Source organism: Ovis canadensis, chromosome 18 (genome assembly GCF_042477335.2).
Source record: "Ovis canadensis isolate MfBH-ARS-UI-01 breed Bighorn chromosome 18, ARS-UI_OviCan_v2, whole genome shotgun sequence".
In the NCBI taxonomy this organism is placed as follows: domain Eukaryota; kingdom Metazoa; phylum Chordata; class Mammalia; order Artiodactyla; family Bovidae; genus Ovis; species Ovis canadensis.
Window position 1 is genome coordinate 44504005 of NC_091262.1, and position 16843 is coordinate 44520847.

General features: G+C 34.9%; 1 protein-coding gene across 1 annotated transcript in view; it reads left to right on the top strand.

The window, feature by feature from the left end:
- Positions 1-16843, top strand: part of IREB2 (iron responsive element binding protein 2) — a 48324-nt gene that overhangs the window by 21479 nt on the left and 10002 nt on the right. The window contains exons 6-16 of the mRNA XM_069559933.1: positions 1011-1080; positions 1581-1764; positions 2728-2867; positions 4989-5160; positions 7107-7207; positions 8981-9097; positions 10173-10332; positions 11437-11572; positions 13946-14030; positions 14374-14530; positions 14841-14965. Of these exons, the coding sequence (XP_069416034.1) occupies positions 1011-1080; positions 1581-1764; positions 2728-2867; positions 4989-5160; positions 7107-7207; positions 8981-9097; positions 10173-10332; positions 11437-11572; positions 13946-14030; positions 14374-14530; positions 14841-14965 (1447 nt within the window). The remainder of the gene's footprint in view (positions 1-1010; positions 1081-1580; positions 1765-2727; positions 2868-4988; positions 5161-7106; positions 7208-8980; positions 9098-10172; positions 10333-11436; positions 11573-13945; positions 14031-14373; positions 14531-14840; positions 14966-16843) is intronic.

Below are 16843 nucleotides of genomic sequence, written 5' to 3' on the forward strand. Positions count from 1 at the left end.
GCATACATCTGGCACTTGAAATCACTGCTTAATTTGGAGTCAGGTTATGAGCTAATAAATGTTTGTATAGTACTTTGTAGCTTTCATGTACTATGGAAAGGTAAAATAATTGGAATGGCTCTAGAAAGCTTTGTTCCCTGAGGTCCTAAGAAAATCTCATTAAGATCTGCTATGGCTTCAGATGATCACTCAGCAATGAATTATTAATCTTTGTTTGAAAAAAAGTTGGCAATTAAACAACTGTAATTATTTGGACCCTGGAGGACATGTATAATTTAGGTTATATTGATATTCTAGTCAACACTTAAATCACCAGCTGGCAGATGAAATAAACAACTTAAAGCTGTTAGAAATAATTTTTTTTTAATATCCATTAGATAAAAATAGCTTCCTAAAAATGGCAATTTGTTTACTGCTTGACAGTGAATTGTTTTTATCTCTTAATTTAAATAATTTATAGAAAATATAATCCATGTAAACTAAAGTACAACTTTACATAAAGTAGAACCTTCCATTTGTGGTGGGATGAATACAAGATTTTTACCCAAAACTCTTTTTAAACTTATAAAATGATGTTGTTTGTCACTGCCGCATAGTGATAATCAACAATCATCTCCCAGTTAAAGTGGTGTAAGCGTCAAGTGGGTGGAAACATACACACTTATTGTATATTCATTAAGGTAACTACTCTCCTTTTTCCTTGCACTAGAAAATCCAACAAAGCTTACCAATATTTTAGCCAAATCTCACAGTGATGCATGTTAAGTACAGTTTGGGACACTGGTGTGGACGTGGCTTAAATATTAAGCCCTTGCAATTGCTTTCTGGTCCTATTTAAAACAGAACTTCATTGTTGAAAAGAAAATAACTGATTCTAAAAGTCTAGTAAATTACTATTCCTAGAATTTTAGAAACGTGTTTGTATGTAAGTACATAAGAATGCAGACTTAGAAACATGACAGCTCTTTTCTATAATACATAGATTTAATGCCAGCTTTTTTTCTTTTTAGACCTGAAACAGTATTAAAAAATCAAGAAGTAGAATTTGGCAGAAATCGAGAGAGGCTTCAATTTTTCAAGGTATAAATGATTTGGGGGAAATTGTTTTAATAAAGTTTATAAAATATTGAAAGATACAATTTTTTTATATCTGTAGATCAGAAAATTAATATTAGCAGCAGAACCCTTTTTTACTTTTTTCCTTCAAATAAAATCTTAATCAGAAACCCTAGTATATAATAAAATATTAAAAACAGTGGCTCTAGTTCAGGTGTGCCTGCAGAGTCTTCTACTTGAGCCTTCCCCTTTTTCTGTCCCTGAGAATCCTTGGAACATAGTTGAAAGCTACTGTTTATCTGGACTGTTAGAACATTATTCTTTGACTTTATTTTGTTTGAATAATCTGCAAAATGAATACATGTAGATTTAGTATCTGCATATTTGTTTTTATGTATTGTAAACTTTGACCATAGTGAACATTGGTAAAATATTTTCCATTTCAATATTTATTTATATGTTAATTGTGAACCAAATTCAGATATATGTTAACAATTGATTTCTTAAATTTGAATAAAATATAGTGGAGTTCAAGAGTTTTTAAGAATGTGGCTGTAATCCCTCCTGGAACCGGAATGGCTCATCAAGTAAACTTAGAGTATTTGTCAAGAGTGGTTTTTGAAGAGAAGGACCTCCTCTTCCCAGACAGTGTTGTTGGCACAGATTCTCATATAACCATGGTGAATGGTTTGGGGATTCTGGGGTGGGGTAAGTAAATGACTAAATACATTTAATTCTTTTGAGAGAGGATGTCAGGAACATTATAAAAGAAAGTAAATAGCAGGGTCTTTATAGCCTATTTGAGGCTGTTTTTTCACCTATAACAGTTAACAACAAAAATTAAATCTAAATTCAAGTGTTTGTGGACAGTGTGGCGTAAGAGAGAATTTATGAAAAGAAAAGTTCACGGTGACCAGCACAGCACTGCTGTTTGTGGCGTGATTAGTGATGGTGGTTGGGAAGATCCCCTGGAGAAAGGAATGGCAAGCCACTCCGGTATCCTTGCCTAGAGAATCCCATGGCCAGAGGAGCCTCGTGGGCTACAGTTCAAGGGGTTGCAAAGAGCTGGACAGGACTGAGCGATACACACTTTCACTTTTCTAATGATGATGATGTCTGTGAAGGCGATGTGGCTACTCCTTTGTTTAAAGTCCTTCAAGTGGCTTTTCCTGGCCTTCTTTATAAATCCAAATTTCTTCACATTTTTAATAGGGTCCTCGGCAACATCGTGCCCCTAGCCATTTACCCAAACACATCTTAAAGGCTTGTTTATTTCTCTGAGTAGGCTGTGCTCTTACACCTCATGGCTTTGTGCCAGCTGTTCCCTCTTTCAGAGTGCATTTACTCTTTTATGGGTTTTTAAATTGTTGGCTTTTAACTTCTTGAGGTTGACAGGGGCTGGGTTCTATTCATACCTGTATCTTGAGCATAGTACAGTACCTAGCATTGGAGATACTAAGTGTTTTCTGAATTTAAAATAATGATAAAAGTAAAATTTTTTCAACCTTGTGAGTGAAGTCATTCTTTTGAGAAGACTTGAGTTTCCTATCTACAATGATAGCATTATAGCAATTCTGTGTAAGGTTAAGACAAACTCGTGAGACTAGAGATTTAGATGTTGAAAAAATTTTTAAATGCACCATACTCATATACCTGTGTTTATTACATTAGGGGTTGGAGGCATTGAAACAGAAGCAGTTATGCTTGGCCTGCCAGTTTCTCTTACTTTACCAGAGGTGGTTGGATGTGAATTAACTGGTTCATCGAATCCTTTTGTTACATCCATAGATGTCGTTCTTGGCATCACGAAGGTGAGCTAAAATCTTACTAGCTGTATAACTCGGTAGACATGATTTTGTTTTGTAAATAGAAGAGCCTCATGAGAGCAGGTATTTCAGTTTATCACCTTATCCTCAGCACTCTGGTGGTGGTATTAGCTTTGTCACTGTGGTTGTCATCATAGTAATACTTTATACTGGTAGGTACAAAGCAGTTTGTTGTGTCGTTGTTCCCTTGAAGTGTTAACTCGTTTATTCTTCATTACAAGCCTATGAGATTGGTACTGTTAGTATCCTCATTTTAATTCTGAGACACAGTAAGGTTTAGTGACTTAACCAGAGGGTCATAGGGTTGAATATTAAGTATAGAACAAGAATTCTAATCCAGGCAGTCAGGTTCTTAAGTCCATGCTCTTAACCATTATGCCTTATTGCCTCAGTAAATACTTGTTGCCTACTTGAATTCAAAAAAATCACACTTAGGAAATGTCTAATTGCATCTCCTTTAATATTTAATTGAATCATTTGTCTTCTGGAAACTATTACTGTATTAGATAGTACTAAAAACTGTGTGGTAGTGTCAAATTTTTCTGTTGACTGTTTTAACATTTTTTATAGTTACTTTGCCATACACCTGAAACTAACACATAAATCAACTGTATTTCAATATAAAACGAAACTATAGAAACTCTTTTTCTGAATTTTTAAAATGCTGGCTGCATGCATTTAATACATGTAATCTAGGTTTTCCTAAAGACAATAATTTGTAACTCTCCACCCTAAATTTCATTTTCACTAACTTTATTGTTATGATTAAGTCCCATTTCATTAAATGAAGGAACCTGGCAAATGTTCCAAATAGAATTCATATTTGGATCCCGGAGTTTGAGCATTTTGGGTTAGATTTCTGGGCTGAAGGCTTTTAGAATACTCCGCAGGGAAAGAAAACGGTATTGCCTCCTTCTTACCATTTGATATTGATCCTGCTTCCCTAATTAGAAAAAAAATTGACATCTTGCAGAAATGATTGATTCAGTGTATGGTAACAAAAGATCAAGAAGTTAAATTGAGAATTGACAGATTATTCCTAGAGGAAAGGAATAGCCCATTATGTTTTTAGAAAAACCAATTCTTTTCCTTGCATATCCTGAAACCTAATGGTGCTTTTTAGATTCCTCTGGCTATATTTTTCTTAACAGTGTTATACATCTACTTTAGACATTTTTGCTTAATGATAATGAAAGTTAAATCTATATGTGTGCATACCTTTTTGAATATTTTGTCCCTTTTTTGAGGTCCTGTTCTAGTCATATCTTTATAGAATTAGTCATTATTTTTCAAAATGTATATTGTGGTACCTCATTAATTTGGTGAAAGCAGCATTTGACTTGGTATTTCTAATCTATATTGCTCTTACCATCAAAAATAAAACAGTGAAAATAAACATCTTTCTTTTAGGGTTGAGTTTCTGCATCTATAAAAAAGTTAGGATTAAATGATCCTTAGCACTTCTAAAATGTTCAAACTTAATATTATTCATAGATTGAATGTTGTTTCATACTTAGTCATTGTCCTGGGCACACTCCCTCTGCCATTCTGCAACCATTTTACAGTTCAGAAAAGGTGGGTAGCTGTTTTGGTTGCGGTAATAAAAATAATTTTAGAAGGAATTAAGTTTGAAGCCACATGTTAAATTCTGTCAAAATGAAATTTATGTATAATTAATGATGCTGTCAATATTTGGACCAGTATTTGGAATTTGAAGAATCTTTATAGCAATATATAATTTTTTTAATTCAGATACATGGTTTCATCAATATATTAGTATTTCACTAAATCTAAGATGCCTTAATTGGCTAGAAGCTAAGAAAAAAAGAAGACTGCCAGTTAGCAGATAAATAGTAGTCTATGGTGTACCCTGATATCAGAGACATTTTGAATTTTCAAGTGCTTTTTTATCCTACCGGTGACTGGACTACTCTTCTGTTGACTATTTGCTTTTAGCTGGAAAACCAGAGTGAGTTGATGTTTCATAAAAATAACAGAGGACCTCTATCCTTCACTGTCACTAGCAATGGGTTAAAAATTAGATTTTATGGTTTTTAGAGAATCCATGCTAATTTTGTATGTGTTTCTATCTTTCTCTTTATATAGCATCTCAGGCAAGTAGGAGTGGCTGGAAAGTTTGTTGAGTTTTTTGGAAGTGGAGTTTCACAATTGTCTATAGTAGATCGAACTACAATAGCAAACATGTGTCCAGAATATGGTGCTATCCTCAGCTTTTTCCCTGTTGACAATGTGACATTAAAACATTTAGAACATACAGGTAAGACGTAAGATCACTAGGAGATATTTATAATAAATTACTACCTTGTACATGTTATTTAATAGTCATGATATGATCTTACTTTGAAATAGCAAGTTTGAAATAAACCGCATCAGATGTGCTTAAAGAGTGTTGTGTCCTCAAACTCTAGTCCACTGTGACCCATTACAACAATTTAGAGAAATTATTCTAACTGCTGCTCTTTGCTTCACTTTTTCCCCATAATAATGGATACCTTCACCCTGTTAGTGATCAGACTTTGCAGTTTAATGGAAGTCATGTTTTCCCGCATTCACCATTGTTGTCTTCTACATCCAGGAAGAGAGGAGTCACAAGATTATTTGAGAACCAGTGCTCTCTCTAAAGAATAAGCAGCACTTAATTTTGTGAAAAACAGCATAGGGTTACAGGTTCCAAATTCTTTTTGTAGCCTGATTGACTGAGAACTTTGACCACTCTTCTATTGACCATTTAATACAGAAAATACATACAAAATGAGAATGTGTTGGTTTTATAGACCCCTGGTCTTTAAAAGTCAGTCTCTGTATTTTTCAAGAGGTCATTACTAAACTGTTGATACTAATCTCTAATCATAAGTATGTTGGGGAGATATGTTCTAGTATTCAGTTTGGGGGCGGATTATTTTAAGTTTTGAATCAAATGGCAAAATGGATGGTTGGTTATTTGAAACCTTGGAGGGAATGGTCCTCATAGAATGCAGAGTTTTCTCTAAACTGTTCTTTGGGTTGTAGAGTGGTTCAGGAGAGAAATGCCTCATTCTTCACATTAATATGAGTTAATGTAGTAATGACTATCACTGAGTAACAAATTGTCCTAAAACTAGTGGCTTAAAACAGCAATAATCATTTATTGCTACACAGTTTTAGTGGATCAGTAATTCAGACAGGACACACAGCCAGGATGGCTTGTCTCTGCTTCATGATGTCTGGAGCCTCAGCTGTAAGACTTAAAAAGCCAGGGCCAGGAATCCTGAAGGCTTGTTCACTTGCATGTCTGGCAGTGAATGCTAGCTGTCAGCTGGGAACTTGGCCGGGACTGTCAGCCAGAACACCCATATGTGGTTTCTGCACGTAATCTGGGCTTTCTCTCATGGTAGCTTTTCAAGGGTTAGTAACCCGAGAGAGGAGGGTTGGGAGAGAGAAAGAGGCCAGCTAGAAATCACATTGCCTGTATTTGGGGAATGAACATATTTTCTGCCTCTGTCATATTGTAAGAGAACATACATCTTGGGATATAAATTGTTTTGGCAGTAATTTCTCAACATCTAAATATTTTAATTTTTGGAAGATCTTGTTAAATCTCTCTGCCCTCTAAAACTATTCTCTCATTTACTTTATTTCATTTTGACTGGTACACTAATGTTGTTTGTTGTTTAGGGAAAGTAATGAATTTCATCTTTCATGGTGGGTAGTAATTTATTAGGTTCAATTTCATCACTGGTTTTTCTCTTGGAAACAGTAGTTTTGTGAGTATTCTATAACTGGCTCAGTATTTTTTATCTTGACTGTGATGAGTAGCTCTTTTTAAAAAATAATTTATTTGTGTGGCTGCGCTGGATCTTGGTTACAGCATTCAGGATCTTGAGTTGCAGTGTGTGGGATCTAGTTCCCTGACCAGGGATCAAACCTGGGCCCCCTGCATTGGGAGCATGGAGTTTGAGCTACTGGACCACCAAAGTGATTGAGTAACTTTTAAAAGGGGGTTCCGGTATGTGTTTTATAAAGTAGACTTTTCATGAAGAGTGAAATTTCTGCTATTGTTATTATCAATTTATAGTATTAATATTATTATCAATTTATAAAGAAATCTATTCTGAGTGCTTAGTTATAAGTAACATTTGTTTCTTACTCATCATTGAAATTCAGCATCCTTATTCCCAAAGATTCAGAAATTCAGGATTTTTGTTGTTTTAATCGTCTTTTTAGGTTTTGACAAAGCCAAACTCGAGTCAATGGAAGCATACCTTAAAGCTGTGAAATTGTTTCGAAATGAGCAAGATAATTCAGGAGAACCTGAATATTCCCAGGTATCTACAAAATAACCCACCAAATAGTAGTTAAGACTGTAAATTCTAGAGCCTGCCCTTCTGGGTTTGAATCCCAGCTCTAAGACTTACCAGCTATGCAACCCTGGGTACTTGTTTTAGCTTCTTTGCCTCAGTTTCCTCATCTCTGAAATATGAAGATAGTATCTACCTCATAGGATTTTTAAGAGGTTAAATGCAAATTTATTATAACAGTTTTAAGAACACAGTAAGTACTGAATAAATGATAACTATTATTATTTAACAAGAAGATAGTTATGTGACCTTTAATGTTAAAGATATCTTTATAGTCTAAGCAAATGTTTCTCTGTTGGAAATTTCTCTTGAGGTAGGTAGAATTTACTTGCAGGAAAGTTTTAATAAAATTCACTTTCTAAAAATGTGTCAGGGATCTAAATCAGGTTGGTGTTATCATTGGTATAGTTAACTATTTTAAGCTCTTTTTTGATGGGAAATCCATTTTCTCTCTTAGCTTTAATTTCTTCATAGCTTGTATCCCTGCTTCATAGCTTGTATCTATTAAATTGTATAATTATTTGCCTGTCTTTCCCTTGCCAGAATACAAATAGGCTCCATGAAGACAGGAACTTCACCTGTTTTGTTTGGCACTCTATCCCTAGCTCCTAAAAAAATGCCTGGCACATAGCAGATGTTCAGTAACATGTTAGGTGAATTAGTGAATATATATAGTTATATTGAATGCTGGATAGAACCCATCGGAATTGAATTTGTGGGACCTTTGGGTAAATCTTTGAACTTCTTTGGTTATTTTCTGGTCCCTTTGCTCTGTTTATTGAATCTAGTGCTTTGTCCACATTTTTTTGGAGAGACATAAAGGAAAATTTTTGGTGGTATAGTGAAATGGGATAAATTTGTCTATTAAAAAACTTGAGCATATTATAAGAAATAGAATTAAAATTCATCAGAATGTTCATTTCAAGAGAAATTCACATACTAAAGACACAGACTAGGATCACCTGGGTTGGTGAAACAAAGGTGTTAAAAAAAAGCAGATGTTTCAGTTGTGATGAACCAGAATAAACAGGGCTGTTAAATAATGATAGAAGCCATAGTGAAGAGAAATTTAATTTGAATCTATTATACCAAATGAAATGTATATTGGAAAATGGTAGAGATACCAGAAGAAATTAAACGGAAACCTAGCTGGGAGGTGGGGTTTTTATAAAATATGACTTAAAAAAAACAAGGACTAAAACATGGTCTGCAGAGGCCTGGCTAGCTAGACACACTAGAACCAGGATTAGCAAACCCCTTTTTCTGCTATGTGTCCCCCAGAACCCTCTGTAGACCAGACTTAACATCATGCAAGCTGAGAACAGAAAAATGTTTACCAAGGCTACCCATGTTATTACAGAGTAGATAAAGGATGAATTTGGAGATTAGAAGCAATAAAATGACAGCTGGCACAAGCATCTACTTTGTCATCAGGCATTTGTGAAGACAGTGTTATCTTTGTTGGGGGGTGGGGAACATTCGAGAAACAAAAAATTTTATGTAGACTATACAGTTGGTATTGTAGTTTGCATACTGGTCTACTAGTCTTTCAGCAAATTTTCATACGTTTCATAAATTAGGTTTTAATGTATATTTCTTGGGAGTGTATGTCATCATTAAAACAGATTACATTAAAACAAATGTGAATATACTCATTCTGTATCAGAAAGTAGTACTCAGGTTGGAATCTGTACTTATGAATTCTAATTCCTTTTCTCCCTCTTCTCTCTCATTTCCTAGGTGATCCAGATTAATCTGAATTCAATAGTTCCATCTGTCAGTGGTCCAAAAAGACCTCAGGATAGAGTTGCTTTGACAGATATGAAAAGTGATTTCCAAGCTTGCTTAAATGAAAAGGTAGATTACCTTATTTGTCAGTACACTTTGTGCTAAGTAAGTAGTCAGGAACTAGCAGGATGGTCTATGAACTCAATCTACTGCTATATTTTTATATATGGCACAAACCAGCAGCTCACTCTTCTTCTGTCGAAAATATAAGTCAGTCAGACATCTTATGAAGTTGTTCCCAGATTCACTGTGAGGACCAGAGGTTGATTGGGTATATTTAAATAAAAGTTTCAATTAATTAAAAACTGAGTTTCTTAGTCACTATAGCCTCATTTTAAGTTGAATAGCTTCATGTAGCCATGGCTCTGGTATTGGACAGCATAACAATTCAATATTTGTTTATATCATCACAGAAAGTTCTGTTGGACAGCAGTGGTCTAGACTTTCTGTGATTTCCCAGACTAGGAGAAAACTACCATATTGTTGTAATGACTGTCTTTAAATCTGGTAAAGTAACTGAGTACCAGGTGACCTCTTGACTTTTGGGGTTTGTACTTTCCGTCTTAAGAATCATGGCTTTAATCTTGTCACTTTCTCCATTTTGAGAACAAATAGCTGGCTTTATTTTCAGAGCCTTTGGTAATTTCTTTATTTTCTTCCCTTTTTTTTGGGTGGAAAATGTTTAACTTTACAGGAATAAAATAGTGTAATGAATTCCCATGTACCTCCCTTAAACAATTACCATCTTGCCTCATCTGTTCTACACACCTGTAGACATAAGGATCTTTTGAAGCAAATCTTCCAGGCCATTTTCAAACAAAGAAAAAATGTTTACCATCTTTTGAGAATTCCTGTTAATTAGAATGAATAAAGAACAGCAAAGCGAAATAAAATCTGGGTCCTGAGTAAGCTGGCTTGACTCACCCAGTAGATAAAAGCTTAGGAATACCACCAGACTCCTATCACGATTATTCAAATTCATGCTTCAACTGAATAATAACTACTAAAAGTCATGGACTTTCAGCATCACTCCCAAATAGTCAGAACTTGTCAGATGTCAAGGATCTGCTGTATTTTCTACCCATCTTTTTTTTCTATACATATCAAGAATATTTAGTTTATATTTATGTGCAAATTTGTATAGGTTGGATTTAAAGGCTTCCAAATTGCAGCTGAAAAGCAAAATGATATCGTCTCTATTCATTATGAAGGAAGTGAATACAAGCTGGCTCACGGATCTGTGGTCATTGCTGCCGTTATCAGTTGTACCAATAATTGCAATCCATCTGTCATGCTTGCTGCAGGTAGGTTGTGGTTTATATCCATACAGTTTTCTGTTACGTTCATATTCTGTTTCTTAGATTATGCATAAGTATAGGTGTCTTGATTTTTTTTTCCTGAAGATGCTTTTCTTTTTTAACAATTTTTATTTATTCTTTTGGCTGTGCTGGGTCTTCATTGCTGCATGTAGACTTTATCTAGTTGTAGTGAGCAGGGACTACTCTAGTTGCAATGCTCAGGCTTCTCATTGCGGTGGCTTCTCTTGTGGAGCATGGTCTCTAGAGCCCAGGCAGAGTAGTTGTGGTGCACAGGCTTAGTTGCCCTGCAGCATGTGGAATCTTCCAGGACCAGGGGTCAACCCCATGTCTTCTGCATTGGCAGCTGGATTCTTAACCACTGGACCACCAGGGAAATTCTCTATGTTTGATTTTGAGAGCCTTTCTGAGGTTTTAATTAGGTCTAAAAGAGCCTAAGATTGATTTATGTTATTAATTTTATTTTTATTACAATGAAGTTAAAATTTCAAAATTGTAACTTATGTATCTGAGTTTTAGGTTACATCTGCTTTTTCTATCAATTTAGAAGTATATTTAATTAGCAAATCTCTTGATAATCTATTAGACATTTACCATAGCAGTGTGCTAGATTCCACTGAGATATAAAGGAAGTAAAATATCATTGTCAAGGTATATAAATAACAGCTCACAAATTTTATAAAATCAAGTATAATAAATGTTCAATTGCCATTTCATTATGATTATAGCATTTAAAATCATTCTTTTAATGGTATGAACCATTAAGTCATAGTACAGATTAATATCGTGTGTACATGATATTATTATATATTATTCCATTTGTGTGTATGATGCCTTGATATCCAACCGTATCTTAACAATGTATAACATAAAGTCACTAGTATATCTATGACAACTTTTGTTTCAGTGAAATAAATCAGTAGAATAAAGTGGACAGGATAATGACAGTAATTTTGTGAATTTCAGACTTTCACCCTAACCTATATTGGAGGTTACCTGTAAAATGAACCCTTTCTTACTTCGTACTTTAATATGAGGGAAACAGGGAGAGAAACTTTGCCATAATAAATTATTGTTTATTTACTGTTGCAGGTCTTTTGGCTAAAAAAGCTGTTGAAGCTGGTCTACAGGTTAAACCTTATATAAGAACAAGTTTATCTCCAGGCAGTGGGATGGTTACACATTACCTCAGTTCAAGTGGAGTATTACCGTATCTTAGTAAGCTTGGGTAAGTGATGGTTACCACTTTTTAATATTAGTATTCAGCAGTGATTGAAGCTACTTGTTAGGGCTTTTTATATGCAAAAAGAAGATAGAAAAAAACACTTAGGGTTCTACTTGTTGCCTTGCCATTGCCCGAAAATCCTTGAGACTGTATCATGCAGCAGTCATTTACTGGGTGTATTTAGTCAACAAGGCAGTGTGTTGGCTACAAAGAAGTAGATGTGATCTCTAGTTTAAAGATGTAAACACAAGACACACAAGTAAAGCCAAGTAACAATGACAGTATAAGGGATGGTAACAGTACTGCATGATTTCTATGAGTCATGTAGATCAGTTTTCAGAACTGAGTGAAATCTGATAGGTTGCATTATTAATGAGTAAATTGTCTTACGTGTGGTTTTGTGAGATTATTTGATCCATTAAGCATAGGTTAAGTTGTCCCTGAACATTGGAGAAAATAACTTTTCTTATATTTCTTAAGCACTTCAAAAAAATAATTGATGCTAGCAATGTTTTCACTGTGTATCAAGAAACATATTGTCTTACATAAATCAATTCTTTTGCAAAACTGATAGGTTTTAGGTTTTTTTCTTTGTTTAGAAGAGTAGCTGGAAGTAATTTTGAGAATTATACCTACAGTTTTTCAGTTATTGGTGCAAATGTAATTGCAGTTTTTGCATTGTTGAAATTTGCCATTCAATATTGGAATACATTCTTAAATAAATATGGTTATGTTATACATCATTTAATGCCCATTTCTTGCTTCATTTTTTTTCTCATGACTTATACTTGCTGTTTGTATTTATTTTGGACTGTGGAAATGATGTTTGACAAAAAGCAAATTCAAACGACTTTCTTATTCAAATTAAAAATGGATTATAGAGCAGTGGAGACAACTCGCAATATCAACAATGCGTTTGGCCCAGTAACTGCTAATGAACATACAGTGCAGTGATGGTTCAAGAAGTTTTGTAAAGCAGACGAGAGCGTTGAAGATGAAGAACAAAAGTTGACAGTGACCAACTGAGTGCAGGTCTTCGGAGCTGATCCTCTTAAAACTACACGAGAAGTTGCCAAAAAAATCAACATCGACCATTGTACAGTCATTGAACATTTTAAGCAAGTTGGAAAGGTGAAAAAGCTAGGCTAAGTGGGTACCTCATGAGCTGACTGCAGATCAAAAATGTTGTCATTTTGAAGTTCATCTGCTCTTATTCTACATGACAGCGAACCATTTCTCGATTGGATTACGACGTGTAATGAAAAGTAGATTTTATACGATAGCCGGTGACACCCAACTCAGTGGTTGGACCAAGAAGCAGCTCCAAAGCACTTTCCAAAGCCAAACTTGCACTGGAAAAAAAGATCATGGTCACTAGTGGTCTGCTGCCCATCTGATCCACTACAGCTTGCTGAATCTTGGTGAAACCATTTACATCAGAGAAGTATGCTCAGCAAATCAATAAGATGTACTGAAAACTGCAGTGTCTGCAGCTGGCCTTGGTCAACAGAAGAGGCCCAATTCTCTAAAACAACATCCTGCCACATGCTTCAAAAGTTGAGCCAATAGGGCTATGAAGTTTTGTCTCATCAGCCATATTCACCTGACCTCTTGACAACTGACTGCCGCTTCTTAAACATCTTGCCAGCTTATTACAGGGAGAATGCTTCTAGTTTGTCAAATCCTGAAACATGGATTTTTACGCTGCAGGAATAAGCCAACTTATTTCTCATAGGCAAAAATGTGTTGGTATAATTGTTCCTATTTTGATTTTAATAAAGATGTGTTTAAGCCTAGTTGTAATGATTTAAAATTCACAGTCTGAAACTGCAGTTACTTTTGTGCCAACCTAATATCATCGTGGAATTTTTGTCAGGGACTTTTCTTGGGTTTAGTTGGTTGAGAATTAGAAGATTACTCCTATCAGAGTACCCAATTACAGTGCCTCTTTGGGTCCTTTGGTCAAATTTTTGCAGCCAGGTTCTCTTGATATTTGACAGTTAAACCTCTTTGTAGGGAAGTATAATATCCATTTTTTGAATGGTCATGTTATATTCCTAGCAGGTAATATTTGAGGAGTTTTCTTGTGTAGTGTGATAAGTACTGTGTCAGATTTAGTTAACCAAATCTAACTAGGGCAAGTCCTAAGTATCATCTCTTCAGAAGTTTGCATTCAGTACAGACAGCATGCCTGAGAGTCTGATTTGATTATTCAGGAGCTCTGAAATGAACATTTTGATGAAGGTTCATGTTTTGTTAATATTCTCTTCAACAGTCTTATTACAGTGGTGGAAATGAAAGATAAGACTGGTCCGTCCTTTAGCAGAAACTGTTGTGATTTTTCTATCCAATCACATTTTATTTTTTGAAATGCAGATTTGAAATCATTGGCTATGGATGTTCAACATGTGTGGGAAATACAGCACCCTTATCAGAAGCAGTTTTAAATGCAGTGAAACAGGTAAACTGTGGATCACTAGGACATCCAAATGGTTTTCCTTAATTATACTTCACTATTAAATTATCACGTATACATATTGATGTATTTATACTTCTATAGTCTTTACATCTCTTGAGAAAAGTAACCTATCAATCATAAAATGATTCTTTGAAATCATTTTTAGATCCTTGAAATAATTCCTTCCTAGTTTATTTACAGGATTGATAGTTCTGTGCCTAATAATTAGAAGTATGCTTTTGGTTATCTTTTCCTCAGAAATATAATATTTTGAGATTGCTTGTATGTGAGTATCCAAATTTGTACCATCTCTTGAATATATTTATGTGTGTGTTTTTTTTTTTAGGGTGATTTGGTTACTTGTGGGGTTTTATCTGGAAATAAAAATTTTGAAGGTCGTCTTTGTGATTGTGTTCGTGCCAATTATCTTGCCTCTCCACCCTTAGTGGTAGCTTATGCCATAGCAGGCACAGTGAATATAGATTTCCAGACAGAGCCTTTAGGTATGTTTTCCTTTGTATGTATGCATATATACCCTGCACATACTTTTTTCCCCAAAAGTTATATTTTTTAAATGTTTTCTAGACCATTCATTCTTTGAACTATTTCAAGAAATCTTATCACAATGCATGCATTATTAATTTTTGATTCATATGAAGAATATAAAATGTACAAGTAGTCAGTTTTTTTAGCTGCTTATGCCTGAAGCACTCTGTTGAATAATATACTTGGTTTCTATATGTCTGAAAAGATGTGAACATTTTGATGTAGTTACTTTTTATACTGAATTTCACATTAAAAAATTTTAACCAGGTACTGACCCTACTGGAAAGAACATTTACCTGCATGATATTTGGCCTAGTCGAGAAGAAGTTCATCAGATAGAGGAAGAACATGTTGTATTATCCATGTTTAAAGCATTAAAAGAGAAGATAGAGGTAAGACTCACTTGTTTCTTAAACAGTTTAGTGAAGTGGCTGCTGCTGCTCCTAAGTCATGACAGTCGTGTCTGACTCTGTGCCACCCCATAGATGGCAGCCCAACAGGCTCCTCTGTCCCTGGGATTCTCCAGGCAAGAATACTGGAGTGGGTTGCCATTTCCTTCTCCAATGCATGAAAATGAAAAGTGAAAGTGAAGTCACTCAGTTGTGTCTGACTCTTAGTGACCCCATGGACTGTAGCCTTCCAGGCTTCTCCGTCCATGGGATTCTCCAGGCAAGAGTACTGGAGCAGGTAGCCATTGCCTTCTCCATAGTGAAGTGGCAGTGTATGTTTATTTTACACATCTTTCTGAATAGGATCAAAATTAAAATTATATTATTTTGAATACACAGTTAATGAATGATGGTCATTTTGTATCTGAAATCTCTAATATCTAAGAGGCTTAGAGTATCAGAATTGATTTTATTTACTTATTAGAAATGTATAGCAAGCATTTATATTTGGCATCCTGAACATGGACACACTTCATAGAAACTGCCCTTGTTTATTGTTCCCATTCACATGATTCAAAATTCAAAAGAAATAAGAGCAGACAGTGAAATCTCCCTCCCACCCATTCCTTAGCCATCTGGTTTACCTCCTCAAAGGCAACAAGTTTTTGTCAGTTTCTTAAGCATTGTTTCAGAGATGTTTTGTGTATCTACAAGCAAATACATACGTTCATACTTTTTAAAAAGAACTTAGAATATAAATATGAGAGCAAAAATGATATTTAGTCAGTTAACAAATACTTATTGAACCCCTACTATGTACCAGGCACTTTTCTAGCTGTTTGCAGTATATCAGTGAAGAAAACACAAAGTTCTGAAGGGGAGAGGCAGGTAGTAAACTGTAGACAGAATAATTAGGTAAATTATACAGTATGTTAGAAAGTAATCAGTGCTGGAGAACATTAAAGAGCAGGGTAAAGAGAACCAGTTGTGTAAAATTCAGAAAGTTGATTGCAGTTTTATATAGGATAGTTGAAAACAGGTTATTGGAGCAAAGTTTTTAAGAGGTAAACAGTTAGTCATATATCTAAACAAAGAACGAGACTAAGCAGGTAGAGAGAGGGACCACTGTAAAAGGCCTTAGGGAGGGAACCGTAGTGAAGGCAGTGTGACTAGAACATAGGAAACAGGAAAGATGGTGATAGGCGATGATGTCCAGGTTACATAGGGAATTATAGGCCAGTATTAAAATTTAGTCTTTTACTCTGATTGAAGAGAGATCGGGAGTATTGGAAAGTGTGAAACAGGTGTGTCATAATAAAAAAAGACTGCTGTCTTGAAATTGAAAATATCTTGAGGCAGGAGGGTTGGGTGATGAGAAGGATAGAATCAGGAGAACCTGTTGTATATAGTAGTCCAAAATGAAAAATGGTAATAGCATGGAACATTTCGGGTACCAAATGGAGGTGGTGAATGATGAAGTTGTGAATATAGTTTGAAGGCAGGACTAATAATACAGTGATATAGGACAAATATTTTGAAAAATGCAAGTTTTTCTCCATGATAATATTCTTAAAGATTGAAAGTATACCCCCAAAACACACTTAATCTCTTTAGCAACATGTTTAGATCTTTCTAAATTCTTTGGATTTTCTGGAGTTCTGTGAAGTCTTTCACATTCACTTTGTATTGAAAATTTATTTCTTTGGGTATTCCTCAAAATCTGATTTGCTGGCATTTGATGAGCAGGTTTTAGCCATTCTGTCCAAAGATGTCATAATTTTATAGAATGCACCATCTTGGCTTTCTTTGCAAATGGATGAGGCCTGTTTTCTTTTTTTCATTCTAGCTTAAGTACTGTTTCAATTTTCTTGATTGTTATCA